The sequence below is a fragment of the Manacus vitellinus genome, unplaced genomic scaffold, assembly GCF_001715985.3.
Source record: "Manacus vitellinus isolate BGI_N305 unplaced genomic scaffold, ASM171598v3 scaffold_4_pilon, whole genome shotgun sequence".
NCBI classification, from domain to species: domain Eukaryota; kingdom Metazoa; phylum Chordata; class Aves; order Passeriformes; family Pipridae; genus Manacus; species Manacus vitellinus.
This window is the reverse complement of record NW_021940604.1, coordinates 13,217,393-13,238,048: the sequence shown is the minus strand read 5'-3', so window position 1 is coordinate 13,238,048 and position 20,656 is coordinate 13,217,393. Positions and strand designations below refer to the sequence as shown.

General features: G+C 36.7%; 1 protein-coding gene across 2 annotated transcripts in view; it reads right to left on the bottom strand.

The window, feature by feature from the left end:
* The window catches only part of ARHGAP18 (Rho GTPase activating protein 18), a 95,882-nt gene that overhangs the window by 7,844 nt on the left and 67,382 nt on the right, over positions 1-20,656 (bottom strand). For both annotated transcript variants that reach the window (XM_029962782.1, XM_018078229.2), the window contains exons 5-12: positions 19,702-19,871; positions 17,328-17,493; positions 14,508-14,599; positions 12,056-12,133; positions 9,090-9,249; positions 6,357-6,439; positions 4,966-5,172; positions 4,047-4,193 (exon numbers count right to left, since the gene is read on the bottom strand). In XM_029962782.1, the coding sequence (XP_029818642.1) occupies positions 4,047-4,193; positions 4,966-5,172; positions 6,357-6,439; positions 9,090-9,249; positions 12,056-12,133; positions 14,508-14,599; positions 17,328-17,493; positions 19,702-19,871 (1,103 nt within the window). The remainder of the gene's footprint in view (positions 1-4,046; positions 4,194-4,965; positions 5,173-6,356; positions 6,440-9,089; positions 9,250-12,055; positions 12,134-14,507; positions 14,600-17,327; positions 17,494-19,701; positions 19,872-20,656) is intronic.

Here is a 20,656-nt window from a genome sequence, read left to right as displayed (position 1 = left end):
TTCATTTTTTATACAGATCTTTAACATTTTGTCTCAGTTGATTTTAATGGGGTTTTTCCAACTTTCAGCTGGATAACTTCTTTTTTTAATATATACAGCAGGCATATTATAAATTATTTAAAAAATAACCTGCTTTGAGTATATGAGAGAAAGACTAAAAAGTATCCACAGAGCTCTAAAATTAATGGTCACAGATCAAACAGAATAATTACTTTGTTTATTCAGATAAAATCATTATTAGCTCAGCTAATGAATGCATTTTGCCACTTTCACCACCTTCATTTACAGAAGAAATCATGCTAAACTAGAGAGAGAACAGAACCAGGTCATCCCCTACCCCATTCACTGTGCTAGTTGGCGGTAAAAAAAATGTGGCCTAAAACATCTAGGAACAGAATCACAGAAGGGCCTATTCTCTGCACAGCACAGCTCAAAACATCCAAGTTAGAGGCTCCACATCACAATATATAAGCCATTAGATGACTGACAATACACTAAAGAGTGGTCACCTACACTTGCAAGTTCCCTCTGCTGTCCCACAGGCTCTTTCAGGACGAGATTTAAAACACTGCAGCCTCTGGCTGAATTAGAAAACCTCTTAAGAAAAAACATGAAGAAGATACATACTTAATTGATGGAAAATACTGGCCTACAATGCTTAGTCTGCAGCAGGCAGAGCAGTCACCTGGGAGGCACTCATCTTCTTTCAAACCCCTTCTTGTCAGAGGGACTTGAATCTATATATCACAAAAGAACAGCAGCTCCCTGGCTATAGGATCTGGGGTAGGTCTCCTCCAGATTCTCCTATTCCATTTGGCATGACACACTTAAATATTTATCAGGCTAGATGAAGAGAGAAATTAAGTGACTATGCAGTATTTTCAGTAATGATGGAATATTATATATAATTATTAAATGTGCAAATTATACCAAGCAGGAATGGGACATGAGCATTATGAAGAACAAAACTGATTTTAAAAAGGATCTTACTACATGGGAAGCAAAGTCTGAAAAATATGCAAAACAGTTGTTCTCTTTGAGCTGCAAAATGTTGCACCTATTTCGGGACAAAAAACTGCAAAACTATACAAAGAGAAATGATTTAGCAGGTAGCAATTTTTTTTAGTAAATAATTTGACACTGCAGTGAGCAACAAATTTAGCAAGAGTCAGAAACATTATTCTGTGTAAATTCAAACAGGTTATACAAACTTGTTTGTATAGAAGGGCTCAAGGATACAATGGTTTTACTAACCTGTAGCAGCTAAGTCTACTAGAATTGCATTGTGCTCTTAACATGACTGCTCCTTTCTTTGGAACAATTGCAACATACAGAGGAATACAATGACAGATGGTATAAATCAGGGTAAAGCTAGTGGGTAAATTTCCAGTCCTGAGGGCATCTTTTTTGAGCATTATGCAGCCCAACAACACCAGAAAAAATCCCCAACACTGACTTGGAGCCATAGGTATGCATAGGTATCTCAAAATGCAATTAACCCTCACAAGCCCTCTAATATTAACCACTCTCAGCACTGTACAGAGATCTCACCTGCAGTTTGCAGTAAATGCTATTTAACCTCTGTCTTAAAGAGGGAAATGTGATTGATAGAGAGGCCTCATCAGAGATAAGATGAAATTCTATCCAAATGAGCTGCTATTAAGAATGCAGATACTGATTTATGGAGAGTATGGAAGTGACTAAAGCTCTGTCCATCTATGTTTAATCATGTGGGGTGCCACAGCAAGTGGTAGAAAACAGCAACTTTTCCTTAGCTTTTATTCAGCTGCACACAAGAAAATTAGCTTTCAAAAGTTGCAAAGGTTTCACTGGAGCAGCAATTCATCCCAAGTCTGGGTGCCTCACTTGCCATCTAATAGTGAAATGCAGTTCAGGAACTGTACAGGAAAAATCACCTCAATTTTAAATTAAAGCAGTATAAATTGAAAATTGGAGTGGGGGGGAAAAACCCCACAAATTCTCCTTAAAGAATGAATGTATAAAATTGTCACTCACAATGAAGCCTTATCAATTTGTTAATATGATTTTAAGAGTAATATCTTCCCAGGCACCCAAAATTACTGAATGCTTCAAATAAGCATGAAGGATTTTTGAAAAATTGTACCATTTAATTTTGAACCAAAGCCCCACAGAATTCTACAGCTTAAAGAAAATTATTGAATAGTAACTTTACATTTATATTTGAGCAAGAATGTATTACGTGATGCTTAAGTTCTAACTCTCCAGTGGATTGAAAAGGCATAATTTACTCTAAAAGACCTCAGCACTAACTCCCAAGTGGATTAAAAAGGCATATCTTAGTCTAGAAGACCAACAGCACTGAATTACAAAAAAATCCAATATCTGAACTTGCAACAGCATTTGCCTACTTCGGTGCATTTGCTGTTATTTCTACAGTGAACACAGGATGGCAGCATTAAGTGTCATCATAACTCAACTGAACTGAATTCAAAGAATTCTCTTCTTATTAGACTGAGAAAAACAAATAGCAGTGTTTAATGAGCTTTATGTAAGTCTTCATTCTGCATACAGATTCCTTCATATAGACAGATATGAAAGTAAGGCAAAGTGATGCCTGGAGAATTAATTAATGTTGGAAATTAAGATATGTGTCAAACATTGCATGCAAAATGAGGTCGGAACACTGAAATGTAAGTCTCCAGCAAATTCTGGATATAGTTGTTCAAAGAATCTAGCTATTTACACATTCAAAAAAAAAAAAAAAGTAGCATACCAGATTTGAGAGATAATATAGCATATTCATTTCCATTCTTTTTTTCTTTTTTGGCTTAAAAGCTTAAAAAAAATGCCTTTATGAGCATATGACAACTCTTTTTTTGTAACAGTCTGTCACACACGCACTTGATAAGAAAGCTGTGGACTGCTCATAGCGCTGAATTTCTACCAGTGACCACAAGATGTCTCTACCTCACCAGAATCTTCACTGTGACTCCAACCCTCAAGGGGGTATTTTCATACCACCCAAATCTGATACATGTTCATTACGTTATCAGGATACACGTATTTTGTGTTACCTGTCTGTGTATTTAAACTAACTTTGGAATAATGTATAGGCTAATAAGTTTCAAAAACCTGTAAATACTAACCCCAGGCTAATAAGTTTCAAAAAACTGTAAATACTAACCCCATTGAAATAATAAATAATTTCAATGTACATGATATGTATTTTTTAAGCTTTTGATGGCAGTGGGAACAGTCCAACTAAAATCTTTCTGAACCACAGGAGAAATTAACACTATAATGCCACAGGATTTTTTTTTATTTTAAAGAATATGTGAAGTGTGTTGTGCTGAAACTTATGCCTTGAGATCACTGATGGGTCTGGCAGAAGTTAATTACCTAATGGAGAGATTCTGAACTGTAGATCATATACACTGGGGTAAGCTGGCAGCAGACACTTGGACAATAGCTGCATAAGAGGCAGTTAATCAGCTTTTTACATTTGTTTCATCCTTTGGGGTTTCTTAGGTTGGGTAAGTTGTGTGTGTTCTAGCTAAAGACTGAGACAAAGAGTTCAGCAGTTGGGGAACTTCTGTAGATGGAAGGATAATTAAAAGTTAGATTTGTTTCCAAATACTATTAAATATAATATAGTGAAATCTAGATATTTAGTTTTTAAGTAAACACATGATCTGCTGTGACTTTTATTGGGCAGCACGGAACCTAAACATGTATAGAGTAATACTAAGTCGTCACAGCACTTAACTTCCTCTGCAGATACAGAACTAATATATTTTTCTTTCAGATGCTCAAATTGAAACAACCTGTGAGATACAATTTTTCAGAATAGAAATATTTTGAAAAATCTGAGAAAACAAACAAAAAAACAGTACAGTCCTCTAAATGTGTCATGCTGGTAACCCACAAACCATGAAAGCCACATTAACTTGCTATCTATTGAAATTCTCAGTTAAATAAATGTAGATATCGTCTCTGTCATATGCACTTTTTCACTATAAATTATGGTCTTATTAATAAAGAATTTCAGATGCATGCTTCCTTACATCATTAGGAGTCTTCTCCTGTTTCTCATGCTTTTCCCGGTCATATGCCATCTTTTTCAGAAGTTTCTTCATAGCTTTGTCCTTTTTCTCCTTCTTCTGTCTTTCAGTGTTTTGTTTTCTCACTTGATTGACAATAAACTTAGGAATCTAGGTGAATATAGATAGTAAGTAGGAACAGCTATGTAATTTTCTTAAGTAACTAAGTTATCAATACTTTCTAAATGGACAAATTATCAGGTAGAATTCAAAAAATAGCATTTATTTCCAGTAATAATTACGGATTCAAATACTATAAAACTGTGAAATGATTTTAAAACCACTCTATTTGTGTGGAGGGTAAGAGAGGTGGAATCATACAGTGTTTTTACTTTCCTCAGCCAACAAAATTTAGTTGACACTTAGTGTGCACAATGATGATAATTATTTTTCCTCATATGCAGCAAAGGTCAAAATTGTTTCAAATTGCTAATGGACAACAAAGCTTCAATTTCTCCAGTCTATCTAAGTCAGAGCTTTGCTTGAGACCATGATACAACTTCATGTTTTATCAAAACGTGTTTTATATAATAATTAAGTTTGGCCCAAAATGCAAATGAATTAAAATACTTCCTACTAAATATCTTCAAGCTCAAAAGAATTGCCCACAACACTGTATACTGGTAGACCAAATATAAATATCCCCCAGGGACTTATTTTTGAGTTCACATATAGTACATACTGTATTAAAACTGACCATCAGAGCTTAACATCAGATGTAACGATTTTGTTTTGCTCCCATAAGAGTTACCTATAAGCAAGAACCCAGCTGGATGGGGCTGATCTTTCTCTAAATCATGGATGTAATTCCATATTACTTCTTTGTTCAAATAACTTGTTTGTGAAATTCATCATTCCCCGCCCCGCCTAAAAATGTACTTACTGTCCAGAGAAGTTTTTGGTACTGAATCATAAAACGCATGACATTTGCTGTTCCAGCTGCCATAACAAACTCGCTTTGTTCAATAGTCTTTGAGCCAAACCCATGAAACGTGAAAAGGTTTGGGGCCATCACCATTGCAACATTCTTTAACGTCATTTTATTTTTGTCTCGATGATCAATTACCCTTTGGAGGAATTCAAGCAGTACCTGAAATAATAGCAGAACTTACAGCTCAACTCTGCACATGAAAAGTGAAACGTGCAGAATTGAACATGAACATAGAAGTGAAACATGATGTTACATATTTTTTGAAAAAGCTCTTAATTCCTAACACACATTAAAAACAATCAATAATATGAGTATGTATATCTTTATTCACAGGACTGTAATGCAAGTTTTGTTTCCTTCAAGTAATGAAGTAAAACATTCTTGTTATTATCATAGATAACATTTTCAAAAGCAATTCATTTGAAGCACTGTACAGTAAGATTTTTTTCAAAACCCTTGTTGTAGAGGTGCATAAGTAGTATCCCCACAGATGCTTGTGAAGACATTACTGTTGGCTTTTCTTAAATTGCCAGCTGTCATGGTTATGGAAACATGGAGTGGCTAGTTCTGTAAGGTAAACAATTTGTGAGTAAAGCATTGTGAATGACAGGCAATTTTAAATTAATTCAGTTCCAGATATTTGTAACTCAGCTCAGAAGCCCTCTTGACTGTCCTCTTTACTAACTAAAAGAAAGTCTTGTTTGAACAGTAAGACCTAGTACGGGGTTTTTGCCTGTAATAGATGATCTTTTGCATCCTACACAAATCCTGCATTCATTTTTGATTGTAGCAGTTTTAATAGTAAGCATATTCTGAAAAAAGATTATTAGCTTTGCTACAAAAGGACAATCGCAAATTGGAAGACTTCAGATAATGTGCTATAAATAGCAACAGGAAGTAAATTTCTAGTCTATTGAGAGTAGAAACAAACAGCACAGAGAAAAGTGGAGAATAAAAATGAAGAGCTAAACCCACTTCATAAGAGCAAACTCACATCCATAGTATTCTGCTTATTTTTTGCAATGGAAATAATGACTGCTGCTGAAAAAAAAAGGAACAAAATTTCTAAGAGAAAAGGTTGCTCGCTGGGAGAGTATTACTGCAATCTCCTGGAAAAATTTCAAGTCACATTCTTAAAAGTCATTTGGGAGGAATTAGGGTCCTAAGGGTGTTTTTTTCTGAAGTTCTGTGAAATATATATTTAAAAAAAAGAATCACTAGTTTCACCATTAACTTTGAACTGAAAAAAAAAAGAATGTTAAAAAAACAACAGCATTCATAACAGTGGATTCAAAAAAACAGACAAAATATTTCTGCAGGAAAATAGTATTAACAATTCTAACCTTCAGAGTGTCTCTGTTTGCTTCAGGTAGAAGGAGAACCAAAAGATTCAAAGCTTGCAGCTGCTGTTTCCTCGTTGGAAGATCTGCCAGTGAAGCACATGAACCTCAGTATTTTGAAATTGTTCTTTGTACTTTTCAAAAAGCATAAGTGGAAACCTCTTACAAAATGCTGAACGCATACACATGGCTAATTGTCATGGTATGAGAAAGGACTAGCAGACCCTCGTTTTCTGATACTCATTTCCAAATGTTCTTTTAGGATTCAGTTGCTGTATGACTCAGCAGTCTTCTGGCAATATTTTCTAGATGCCTTGTGATTCTTTATTTTGCAATGTTACAAGAAGAAATAGTCAGCTAACGGTTCCTCCCTTTTTGAGCCTGTGCCCCAACATATGAAAAGGTATATTCAAAACTGCTTTCACAGTTTCTCTGATTGCCTTCACAGTTATATGGTCTCCCAAGTCACAGAATGAATATTGCATGTTACAGAATAAGGCAGGCCTTCAGCAACATAAGCAGCAGCAGCTGCCATGGCAGTGGGGATAAAGCCAAGAGCAGAGAAACTTAACACTTATCTACAGCAGTAAATGCTGTACCAAATGATGCAAGCTATAATTAAAGAAAGCTAACGTTAGTTCTGCCTTTTACCAATTGCTCAGTGGCACGTCATTCACCTAAGATGCACAATGAGTGCATCCCTACACGCCTCCACCTCCTAGAAGAGCTCCTACATTACGGCAGTGTTGAGCAGCAGGAAGCCCTAACTCTCCCATATTTGCCACTTGTGATAAACTTCCTCCTGTCATGCTTTAGAGGACATGCTCTGGCAAGTCTTCTCAGCAGACTCCTAATGAATCGGGCCATACATAATACAAGTGAAGAAAGAGGTACCTGCATTTGACATAGTTTTATCACACTATTTCAAAATTCGACATGCTTCCTGCTGGGATTCCAACTGAATTGCTATTTGAAATACTTTTCACCCAAATCAACTTGGGAGACACCACAAAAATAATAAAGGTCATTGAGGAAATTAAAAAACCAAACCATTACTGACTACTTTATACCATGATAAAAATTAAGGAATTGAATAAATGAGTGGCAAATGGTATAGTCATTTAAAATATAAAGTAGTGAGAACAGTGTATCTACCTGCTGTAGAAAGACATACATTAAAAGTAAGGCTTAAATTCATTTTCAAAACACTATATGTCACAGTGTTCCAAAAGCAATGAGAATCAACATTTTCCTAGGAAAGCAAGCAAAACTACAATTGCAAAACATTAAAATTCATTACTTAAATTGGGGGTTTCTGTCTGCTCACCTTAATAACAATTGAATTTTAGCTGCTTACATTACTTAAATTAATCAATTAAATTGTTTAAATTATGTCATTTAAATATTTAATTCTAACAACACTACTTAGTCACAGCATCATGAAAAACACCGATTACTGTCACAAAGATGATGTATTCTTTCTCTTCCACCTAATCTTATTACATGTAACCAACAAGACAGGCAGACAATTTAAACAATGGGAGGCTATGAAGTATTGTGTCTGTTTTGAATCAAATCCTTTGGTTCAATGTAGAAAGTGGTTTGGATCCTGGCACCTGAGTATTTCTGGGTAAATAAAACCACATAAGCCTTCAGACAGCTGAGGAGTGAGAAGCAGAAACCCTCTTGGCTCCAATCAGTACCCAGTAAATGGAACAGTCTTCTGGAGTCATTTGCTGCCAGCATCATCTGAAAGCATTCTGGCCAGTTTTAACTTGCCACTCAGTACTGCAGAATCAACAATACATGTAACAGGACAAAGCACCAGCCCCCTACTCCCACCACCCTAAAGGCATTGAAAGGCAGCTCACAACTGGGAGACTGACATAGCCCACAGTTTTTAAAAATATTCATCTGTCTGCCTGTCCATGGGAATTCCCTGACCCTGAGATTAGCCCAGTTGGTTAGAGCATGGTGCTAATAATGCCAAGGTCATGGGTTTGGGCCATTCACATAAGAGTTGGACTTCATGATCCTTGTGGGTCCCTTCCAACTCAGAATATTCTGTGATTCTGTGAAAGTAACTCTTAGGAATGAGCCATTGCTCTGACTGAAGGGAAGTGAAACAGAACTTGCATGCCTGTGTTGACCGGGAAGTTAACGCATGTGGGTTCTGACTCCCGATTCATTATCACCAAGCCAGTCTCTTTCAATTACAGCTGGCATGTTTGCTGTCTTTGTGACCAGCTGGCAAGGAACTTGCTGACCTCATGGGACCATGGATGATCAGCAGTTCTGACTATTCTGCTTTAACTTCTCCCATTGTAAACAGATAAAAGACTCTAAACAGTATAAATTATAATTTGTTACATTTTCTGCAGAACTACTTATCTTTGCTGTGGTTTTCTTTTGAAGCAAACACTATTTATAAACTGATACTGTCATACACAATTTCCTTACAACCCTTCTACACCTCCTAACAACTATCAGAAACATCAGAAAGTGACAATGTGTTTTCATTTTCTGTGTTAACTACTAAAATAGCCATTACATGAAAAATGTTATTTGTACATTAGTAAAAATATGGCCAGTCTTTTCTCAGGAAAACTCGCATTGTTGTTATTCAATTTGTTTCTCAGTTTTACATATTATTAGTGAAAATACTGCTACAGCATAGAGGCACTTATTTGCACAGGTATCAATTCTTTCAGCTGAGACAGAAAGGACACTACTCACTCTGTACATCTTGGAAAGCTTTGAGATATTCTACAGTGAGAAGTGGCTGAGGCAGTTCACGGATGAAGAGTTTTAAAAGACTTGCTGCATCGTGCTGCTTTACATTTTCCCAGTTGAAAGTCCCTTCATAAAATTTTGCTTCCAGTTCTTGGCAAAGAGTCTGAAAGGCAGTAGATACAGAGAGCACCAGTAACACTCGGCTGCTGGAAGTCACACATCACACATGCAGCAATGCTTTCCATACTTTGAAACAGAGGGGAAAAAGGACATCTGACATATCACTTAACTCCAGCTGCCACTGATCTTTTGCTACGAAAAGATAAATTTGGGATTAGAAGTACTGCAAGCAAACATGTAGTAATAGGCAGCAGTCAAATCATATAGGAAGAATCTCAAGGGCCTGCCTCAGGGCCGTATGGAATACACAATAAGAAACAGATAACACACTCAAGCACGTAAGAGTCATGACTTCCTCTCCCCTCAAATATTAAGACATGTCTGATATATATAGCAATTCTGAAACTACTACCAAAAGTATTGCTGTAATGTATGCATGGACATTTTCATAGAAAAAAATATGGCAATTACATGTGTTGGCACACAGTTTCCTATCAAAATACACAGTAAGGTGAGGCTGGTTCTCTTTTTAAAACACAGGGAAAAGATGTGACTCAATAGCTGGGGGTCTTTGCCATCTATAGGGAACTCCATGTTGCTGGGCACATACAGCTTTGCCTAGCACTGCACATGTCAAATGTGCCCTCTGTGGAAGGGGGCTGTACTGCAAATCATGAGGTTATGCAGCAGAATAAACAGTACTGAAAGTCTCAGTGGTACATCCTAACGGTTGGGAAAGGGTGAAATATTGTTGGCAGCAGACGTTACCATATACCTGCCCTGCTCCCATGGCAGTGCTACAACTGGGCTTCCAGAGATGTACAAATGGGAACAAGTCCTTCTTCGTCTATTGCTAGGCATTAGTCCAGGCCTCACATCCACTTCATTTATTTCCTAGACTGGCAGAGTGGGAAGTAGCCTCCATATAGGGCCAGTGGCCCTGAGGCACCTCTCACAAGTCACTCCCTTCTTCTAGACTCAGTTACTCTGGACAGAAAAGGAGGACAGAGACATTGGCTTGTTTTGCAAAGTATGTGCTATGGAAAAATATGGCCATAATTATTAATCTGGAAAAGAAGGGCACACTGGAGACATGATACCAGATACATTTTTAAGATACCATTCTTATTAAATTTAACTTTGTCAAAATGGAAAAAAGATCTATTTCCAAAGAAAATGTGGACACTTAGATTGATATTAAAAGTTGGATGTTCTCAAGTGTCCTTAAGAGACAGTCTTCACTGACTATGCTGGGGGTTCAAAGGTGCAATGATTGTAACTCAGATGTCTAAAGTCAAGTGGGTATGATTTCCTGATCATCAAAAAAAGCAAGCTTTAGAAACAGAGATGAAAATTCTCCCCCGAGGCTCATCAGCTCCTCCATCCACATTCAGACCAAATCACTGCAGCAAATGCAGTATTAAACATACAGATAAAATGAACTGTTTCATATGAGAGACAAGAGTGGAAATTTCAATTGTGTCCTAGTGATCCAATGCCTGGATTTTAAAGTAAATGTATTTAGCTATGGGTATAACCAATGCATCTTTTAATAATAACTCTAAAATCTATAGAACATGATAGTAAAATATTTTTTCTGTGCCTTTGTATAAAACTACATAATGAGGAAAAGACTTTCTTTTTCCAGTTTAAGAAAACAAAGAAAAAATCAGTCTTTAGTTATCTTAAAATTTTCTATTTGCATAAGTAAAAGAACTTAACATATTTGCTAACAAAACAATTGCTTGATTTAAAGAAGCAATTAAAAAAAATAATGAAAGCCAAATAGTGAATGATCCCCTCACTGGGAAATCATACTAAGTTAATAAAATCAAAGAATAAACAAATAAACAATTAAATAAAGAAAATCATTCCAGTTTGTGGAACTGATTAGAAGTGGAAAATAAAGAACAGAGGAAAACTGAAAAAAATTAGTATCTTAGTTACTGGTAAATAAAGAAAACCAATTTCCATAACATTTCCTTCTTTTAGTTGTTTCTAATGAACCGGCTGCTAGACCAAGTTCTACACAACAGAGGCTGGCAGACGTCTTCGGACAGCTGAATCCACTTAAACGGTCCTTTCTGTTTAGAATTTAAGGCCAGTTCAGAGCGTCTTTTTAACACATGGACTCTTGGCAAGAATCATACTGTGTACTTAGTTTCCTGCGTTAAGGCAAATACTGGGGAAGAGTCTGCATGTAATTGGCACTCACTCTGCAAGTGTCCCTGTGCACAGACGTGCCTAACACTTAGTGCCATGGTCTAGAAACCACGGCTGTAGCGGATCAAGGGTTGGACTTGATGATCTCAGAGGTCCCTTCCAATCCAGCTGATTCTACGATTCTATGATTGCACTTGGTGAGCCGAGTAGTTATACTGCTGTTCATAAAAACAAATGTGAGAGTTCTTCAGTGTGTGCTGCCTGCCTTGCCCTATAACATAGGTTAAGTCTAGCTACTAAAACGGGCTCAAAATGCCAGAGAAAAGCTTCCTCCTGGGGTAGAAAGACTGTGTAGGAACTGTTCATATGATTAAGCTGGTTCAGGGAAAAAGCAAAGGGCCGAAAAGCTCATGCCAAGAATTAATGATATTTAGGCACAATTGAATTCAAAATGCAGCTTGAACTCTCCTTCAATTTTGGACACCAGTCTTTTCCCTAAGACTACACTGGATGAAACCATCAGCTCTCTGGCTAATATAACTCAGTTTTCTTTGTAAAGAGATTTTGCTTTCTGTTTTTGAAGATTTTCATAACAATGTGAAATTAGAATATATTTGTATGATAAAATAAAATCAGAAAATACGGATACATTTTGGGGGATGTTAAGAATCTGTGCAATGTTTTACCTTTACTCTTGTTGCAACTCCTGGTATTCTAAGAAGTCCTTCTGTTTCCAGAGTTGTCTCTTCTATCTGGGCAATCAGCTGTCAAACACAAACCAAACTGCATGAACAAAGATGCCAGTTAAAAATTACTGGAAGACAGTTCTGATATATTGGAGCCTTTATGCTTGTATCTCCGTAAGCATATGTGTATGCATGCATTTGTGCACACAGATGTGTAACAAGTGGAGGAACAAACAGTTTGTAAATGGATTACAGTTGTTAAAGAAAACTTTAATACGGTTCTTACCTTTTTTATGAGTACTACTGAAGAAGAGTTTGTCTATTTTATTAAAAGAAAACTGTATGCTTTTTACCTCCTTCAAGTGTTCTCTGAAGACAGAAGATTTTTTTCCAAAAATTACTCTACCTTCAAAATCAAATCCCAATTACTACACTTGTAAAATGTCTCCAAATCAAAACAATTAAGGTAACATTAGAGATGCAGTATTAATTTTCTCATAAATACTCTTCTTCAGGACTTTACTAGAGAAGAACTAAGAACTTCTAGGCTTTAAAGAAATCTCCAATATGAAAATTCTGATGTTCTAACAAACTCAACGGTTTGCAATCCTACACATGGCTAATTTGCAGAAATTCTGTAAAAGTACTTCAAACAGGTACCATAAATTCTTTTTCTCTAAAAGATATTCCTAGAAGCATTCACTGAAGGAGGGATTTAAGAGTATACAAAAGAAATCTGTAAACGTCAAAAGCTGATGACATCATTTTAGCACTAATAGTTCTCACAATGTTTAACTAGGGCAGTGCCTTTGTTACATGCCTTCCTGTGCCAGCTCTTGAATAAGAAAAATTACGCAACACAGTTGCATCATTACAATGTCTGGGGAAGGCAAGATCTGGTGGCATTACTGGTGACCACAACTCCACACACAGTGACAAGCCTCCCCTTGGCCAAGAGGTGGCTGCTGGCAACCACCAGCCTCCTGCCTATGGGAAATCCCCTCTTCACCTCTATCAGGGCTGCTTTGCATGGCTTCATTAGCAGGCCAGAGACTTGAATTACTGTCAGCAGAAACTTCTGACAGAGATACACAGATTGCTGTTACCCTCAGATTTTCCAGTCAGAAACCCCCTAGGTTAAATGATGTTATTATTTTTAACTGAAATTCCTCAATTAAATAAAATTCAGTGTGTTTTTGTTTTTAATTAAGTAGCACTCCTATTAGCTTGCTTCGTTTCATTTTAGTGATAAACAAGGTACATTTAAAAAGCAGAATGCACAAAAATGTTCTTTCTTGCACTTTATATAAATCCCCCATTCTTGGAAAGCATGTGCTGTATAGAACAGGCAGAAGAAATGGGAAACTTTTTTATTTTCATATTCTCATTTAAAGTAAAACTGTATTCCAAATGACATCTGCAGCTTGCAAAACAAATCACATCTATAAGTGATTAATGTTTATGTAGAATTTTCTTCCTGCAGAACTATGCTTATGACAGTGCTAGGATAGCACCGTGATCAATCACTTTTTTCAATTTGATTTCTTATTTTCTAGATAGCCTCTTTTCCAGAAATGTATTCTTATGATCCTGAGGAAGTAATTTCTGGCATGAATGACACAGCAGTAGTTTTCAGAGAATGATGTAAAACTACTTTGAATTTTCTGTTTCTCAAAAAATAACAAGTACATCCACAAACATACTGAAACATTGATGAGTTTCTGTCAGTGTTAGGACAGGTCCACACACTGTGGTCTCTTTTCTTCTCACGAAATGAGACTTGCTGTGCATGGGCAGTAAATCCAGGGTCTCCATTATCTTTCCCTTTATCTTCCCCATTACTACGAGGTGATACGGGCCAAAGCATACCCCCATGTACTAAGGCAACAAGTCTTCTGGAAAAGGACTGCTGTCACCACCAGAGGCATTTATCCAGCATGATTCCCACTCCCATAACATCCGTCTTGTGGTCCAAATAATTTCTGAAAGGAGAAAACCACTTCCTAGAAATATAGGTTTAGCCTGGGGGACTGAGAATTTCTACAGAATTTCAAGTATTTCCTCTGGGAAACAAAAAAAAAAAAAAAAAGAAGGAGGCAGCCTTACTGATGATGGAAGTTACACCACCTTTATGAAATGGAATTTGGCTGATGCAGGTTCCGACACTGATTTTTAGTTTTTACAGGCTTATTAGTAAACTTGACTAAATCATGAAGATCAGTTGTAATAAAAAATTAAATTTATTACTTTGACTCAAAATATGTCTGATACAAAGAAAAGTATCACATTTACTGAACTTTAGTAAGTAAAGTTGCAAATAAAAGTTACAATAACTTTGATAGATTAGAGTATTATACTGAAAACTGCTACAGGAAGCAAATAAATCCAGGACAAAAGGTTATGTTTGTCATCTGCAGGCATGTAACAAGTTGACTTGTTCATGCCTATTTACCTTTTGAAAAATCAGTGGGATCTTGGTTCCTGGAACCTTCTTCTGATCCTGTTCCAGTAAAATTGACAGTGGGACACCAAACAAGCCAGAGTCTGAAGAATAAAGCAAAAGAAATGGAGATATTATCCACATCTGTTCCAGTAGATGTGATAATGGCATAAACCCGTATTTCTGAAGCAATAAGTCTATTCAATACATTCAGAGCTATTGACCTTTTGTTCAAAGTGTTTTAATGTCTTTGTCAATCAAGTTATTACACAAAGAATTCTGGTTAAAAGGATTCATTCATCTCTTTCTCGGGAGTCTTCTGTTTTGACTCCAAATTGCCATTCACACATTCTGCAGCACAGTGAAACAAACTGCATAAATGAACCATCTGCGTGGTTCTGGTTTGCAGAATGGGTGTGATGATGACCCTGCAATGCAGATCTTCATTACTCAATGCAAGTTATTATAGTTAAGATGCAAATGGAAAGAGTAAAACATCCAGAACTTGGCTACTAAAATGAGACAAATATAATTATCACTCAGAGTTACTCTGAGCACTTCGTTCTATGATAGTTTTCAAACAGGAGCTTTTCAACTTCCATGTTCTTGAATTATACAACACTGGCAGAACAGTAAGATAACCAACTCACCAAAGGTTTGTTTAATTATTTTTGTGGTTTTTTTTAAAAAAGCAAAAGTACAGTTAATTCTTGGTTAGAAAATAGCCTTTACAATAGTGCTAAGGCAATGCAAATTAAAATAAAAAAAAAAAAAAAGAAGAAATCTAGTGCCAATTAATCTAGCCCTGATGCAAAACCACCCTTATTCTTCAAGTAAATGGGACTCCCATGTATTTATGACCCAGAAGTAAATGACTATTAAAAGAGAGCTCTACTAGTAATAACTAACCCAAAGTCTGCTGACATAGAACTTCTCTGTCAGAAGTACTGATAATTGCTGTATGTGCAATTTTTCTGAAACCGCATATAACACTACAGGTAGTTAAAACTACTGCTGCTTGGTATGATGCCATGCCAATATTGAACATAGAACAGCTGCAATTACTAAAAAAATTGTCAGCCCTTGAAGAAATGTGATATACATCAAAGAAAGATCAGTTTCAATGCCAAATCAAAAAGTTCTTGTATCTCTGTGAGCATAAAAAGTCTATCTATAAAATACAACAGACTCATACATACAGTCAATATCCATACCCCATAGCTTTATTATCTTGAAGATCTTGTCAATAATAAAAGTAAAAAAAAAAAATACAGAAGGTCAATAGAAGGGCAGGGCTCGGAACAGCACAGCATTCCCCAAAAGAACTATATTCTCATCATCTTTTACATACTCAGCACTGAGGGGAACAGCCAGTAGACCCACCACTGTATGAATCAATTGGTCCAAGAACACTTCAAGGGTGATGAGGTGACGGTCAGGTAGAGCAATTAGGCACTGAAGACAGTATATTGCAAAAGCAGATTTGCTTGGAAGAAAAAGTGACAGATCATTGTCTATTTCCTACACATTTCCATGAGTCTAGCCCACCTTTTTTAACTTTCAGAAAAGTTTTTAATCAATTCAACATTACATGAATTCCTGCCATTCAGATAATAATGAAATTCAGCCAATAAATTCTGTATGAAGAAGCAGTTAAAATCAAGACCCAAAACACATGAGAAGAAAGCGTTTTGTGTCTGATTATTAATGACATCACAAGCTGCCTTCTTCAAGAAGAAAATGCATTTAAGGGATAAAGTTCTTGTAGATGTTCCTGTGTATGCCTTTTGCACTTAAAAAGCTATTTTCTACTATTGTAAAGTGAAGAGTGTATTCTGAAGAATCCATTGTACCTTGTATATCTCAATGCTCTCTGTTGCTTTCAATTATTTAAAGTGAGCTATTGCACTATCCCATTCACAGAACCTTGACAACAGAGTTATGGCCAAAGGAGGCTTGTGATGAACTGGTAACACAGTTTGAGCTCTTGTAAAGCATTTAGCAGAAGCCAAAAATACGAAAACAAAACAAAGCACTGAAAACCTCTAGCATCTTGAAATTAGTTTCCATGTTTTCTGTGTTTCCAAGAAAAGCACTGTGATTATGCATATGCTCCAATCGCTTGCAGAGCAAAACGAGATGTGTTGCAGCTGTTGCTGATGCAGAGTTGCATCCTCTGCTAAAGATTAAATCTTCCACTTAATATGATGCTATTCTGCATAAAAGCTGCATGATAGCCTAATACTGGTTGGGCAAGGCCTACATGACACAGGAAAGTTTGCCAGACAGAACAAGGAAGTAGGTGACAAAGGCTCCCAGCATCTCCCACTAAGGGCAATGAAAGTAAAAGTCAGGTAGACTCACAGAATGACAGAATTATTTGGATTGGAAAAGACATTTAAGACCACTAAATTCAACTGTGAAAGTAGTCCAATATCTACCTTCAGGAAAGTTGGAAAAAAATACACATGAAGAGCACATTCCCAAAGAGCTCTTTGGGAATAAATCAGCACATACAAACTTCTGTGAGGCAATTCTTGCTGCAGAGCATGCTACTATGATACTTACCCTTTTCACTCCTTAGCCTATCTGCTTAGTGATTGACTTGAGTTTTAACTTTAGACAATAAACAAGGGTGCAGTAGCTGGAGAGACTATGTCAGTAAACTTGTTTAGAGGGTGCCTTGAGTTAAGATGTAAAATTAAATGCTGCTCAGGACCTATATTACATTTGTATACTAAATAAAAATTCTGTGATTCTCTGAACAAACTGCATTTGTTCTGCGGGATTAAAACAGATGCATTTTGTTCAGAACACAAAACACCAACTCACCTTTGGTTTTGATTTTTACAGCTTTTTGTTGCTTGAATTCTGTCCCAAGTATGTCATAGAGAGCAGTTAATTCAATCAGTGCTAAAGAATAGACTTTCTTCATATCCTGAGGGGCCAGGTCACCAATCTTTGTGGTACCTGTTTTGTCCTTCGGCAGTCTGAAATTCTAAAAGCAGAGATTTGCAGCAGGGTGAATAATCCAAGTCATGACAAATTACTTAGCTCAAAGGCTGTGCTTCCTTCAGGGCACAACCTTTCATCATGAAGCCTCCTGTTACTGACTAAATCACAGGAGAATCCCTCAAACAGGTTGAAAAGCAGATGATCTTAAAATGATAGGAAGATTCAGGTTCCTGGTGACTTCTGGAGGTCATCTAATTCAACTGCCTGCTCAAAGCAAGGCTAAATTCAAAGTCTGATTGGGTTGTTTGTTGTGCTGTTCAAATGAATTTTGAAAACTCCCAAAAAACCCCTGTGGGCACCTGTTTCACTGTTAAATGCTCTCATGGGGACTTTCTTTACTTTGCAAAACAAAATTTCTCTGCTAGTCACTCGTGCCCATTACCTCTTGTCCTTTTACCTGGTACCCCCAAGGAAAGTCTGGCTTTGTCGTGCCACCTACCCACTCCTCCAAATTCTGCATCTTTTTCCAATTTATAGTGGTGGAAATGTCTGTCAATGAACAATCCTATGCATGTAAAATTGGAAGAGAAATCCCCCTGCATTTATGCACACAAAATAAAATATTTGGTTACCATATAAATAATAATAAAAGGGTTCTCTTTTTAGGGAAGGGGGATACTTAATTACAGCTCATTTCTACTGTGCTAAATGCTCAGAGGCTGCAGTCAGAGATCAGTATAAGGAATTCAGTTGAAAAGGGGAGCGAGAGGGACTTCCCAGCTCACTGAGCTTTCTAACTCCATCTCTCACCAGCAGGCTTCTAAGTAAGACTCTTGCCTGTTCCTGACACTAGCAGTACTCGACTCAGAGCAGGAAGGCTGACAAGACTTTCTTCCATTCGGAAAGATATATTATACTCCAGAATTATTTTCTCATCCTGTACAAACCCAGCAATAGCACAGATGATTGGTGGTTATGGCACATGACTACAAGGGCAGATATCAAAATATAAACACAATTTACAAATGGCAGATATGTAGCTGTTTCCCACCTTGAGCTTTCATTGACTTGCACAAACATGTCTGTTTAAAAATAGCTGCCAATGACAAAGTGCAACCAATAAATACAAACTGTAGAATTTAATAGGTAACTCCCTTCATTTTCCTATAATTTTGCCGCTCTTTTTATCACTAAGAAATCCCATAGCCATGTCTTTGACCAATCCTTCACAAGCCTAGCTAGAAGTAGAGCTAATATATGTATTATGCATATATACATATATACAGAAGTTAGAGTAGAGCTTTCATCTCCTTGTTATAGGCTGCATTACAGAAACATGACTCAAACACTTTAGAATCCATTTGTAAGTATCCATTAGTGTCTGGTTTATAATGTTTAAACTAGTATACATTGGGTAATTACTACTTGAACAACTGCACATGTCCTTATCTAAATTAAGTGTTTGAAGAACAGTGAAACATTACTTCACAAACTGTGTTTACTCAGAGGTGTTTGCATGCAATGTTAGGGAAAAAAAAACAAACAACAAAACAAACCAGAGGATTTTCACACCAGTCAGTAGTTTACAGGTCATAACTGCATGTTCATGAACTGCATGTTCATGAACTGTTAGGCAGGGAGAGATCCTCAAAGAGATTTCTGAGGATCAACAACAAAATCCCTTAGAGGATTTTCTTTTGTATTTATATGGATTCATTCAGAAAGAGCCATTTTTTATTAACAGTTCAAACTAATCCTTAATTTCCTGCCATTCAATTTCCTAGACCATTCTGTTCTTCATTTTCATCTCTTGCCTACCTGCACTGGATAACCGCACAAGGTTTCCGCAGTCATCCACCAACCCTTTTTAATTGACAACAGAGCTTTTTATTACAGAGATAAAGGATGTCCCCCCAGATAACAGGAAAAAGGGCTGTAAACAAATGAAGTAAGGACACAGTTTGTGTACAACTACCATTAAGCCATTTACTCCAGCTTAATATTACCAGTTCATCATTGCTTAGATACAGAGTGAATTTTGTTATACAAGGATATAAAATAGGCATCAAAGTAGTTATTTCTATGTTATTGAGAATACTATTTCCAAAAAATTAGTTATCTTGAGAAGCTCTATCTCCACAAAGCTGAATATGGCAAAATTCTTCTAAATCTATTTCATTCACTATCAGATAAATTTCAGGCAAACAGTACCTCTAATAAAAACAAAGAGGAAAAAATAGGAAACACCTACCGGGAGAAGAGTGTCACCCCCTCCACCCTTGCACATATTGCCTACTGAGCTGTCTTTGAGATTAGCTGCCTGTTCTGCAAATGATATCTCCAAATTGATGTCAGTGTCCAAAGATGGCATGACTTCAAGCATGCTCTTCTGCTCATCTGTTCCAAGATTGAACTTTGGACCTGAAAACACCATAAAAAAATCCTAAAAATCAACAGCAGCACCAGTGAGCACCATTCAGTGCATAACAGTAAGTTTTAAGTAGAAGTAAATGCTGTGTAAGGGATGGACTTTCTGTTTGCAAATTTGCTGTTTTCTGCAATTTTTATATCAGTTGAAAATTTAGCTTCTGACAAGGGTTCAGCTTCTGTAGGTTTTCTTCAATAATTTTGCCAAGGCATGGGGTTTTCTCCTATTTATCCATTAGGAAAAGATAGAGCAATCCACTTCAAACAAACATCAGACTCCTAGAGTCTTGCAGAGCCAAAGAGCTTTGACTTTCTTGCCATCAAACACTTTCCAGCCTCAAAGACTGTAACATCCCGCAACCAAATCAGCAAATATTTCTGCTCTTAAAATTTCAAAAGCAAAAGAGAATGTGTCCTCTATGACCCAAAGCATTAACATCTGGGAATAACAGGGATTACACAGATCATATATTTGTTCCGTCATTCCTGTCCTCACCTCAGACCGAGAAGTCTAGATTCTTCAAAACTGTTTGGGCGTGTTTCCATGATACAGGGAAGGACTAAGTACACAACAATGGCCTTACTTCTTTTTCTTTGTTCCCTAAAGAAAATACTAGATAAACTTAGAACATTTTTGTTAAAAAAAAAATAAAGAAGGAACAAAAGGGAGAGGCAGTTCTGCTTTTAGAAAAAGAAGTTGCCCGATTTCACAGTAAATCAACCATTGCTTTTCAGTTTGAAGTTAAAATATACCATGAAAGAAGCAAGAAGAAAATTAT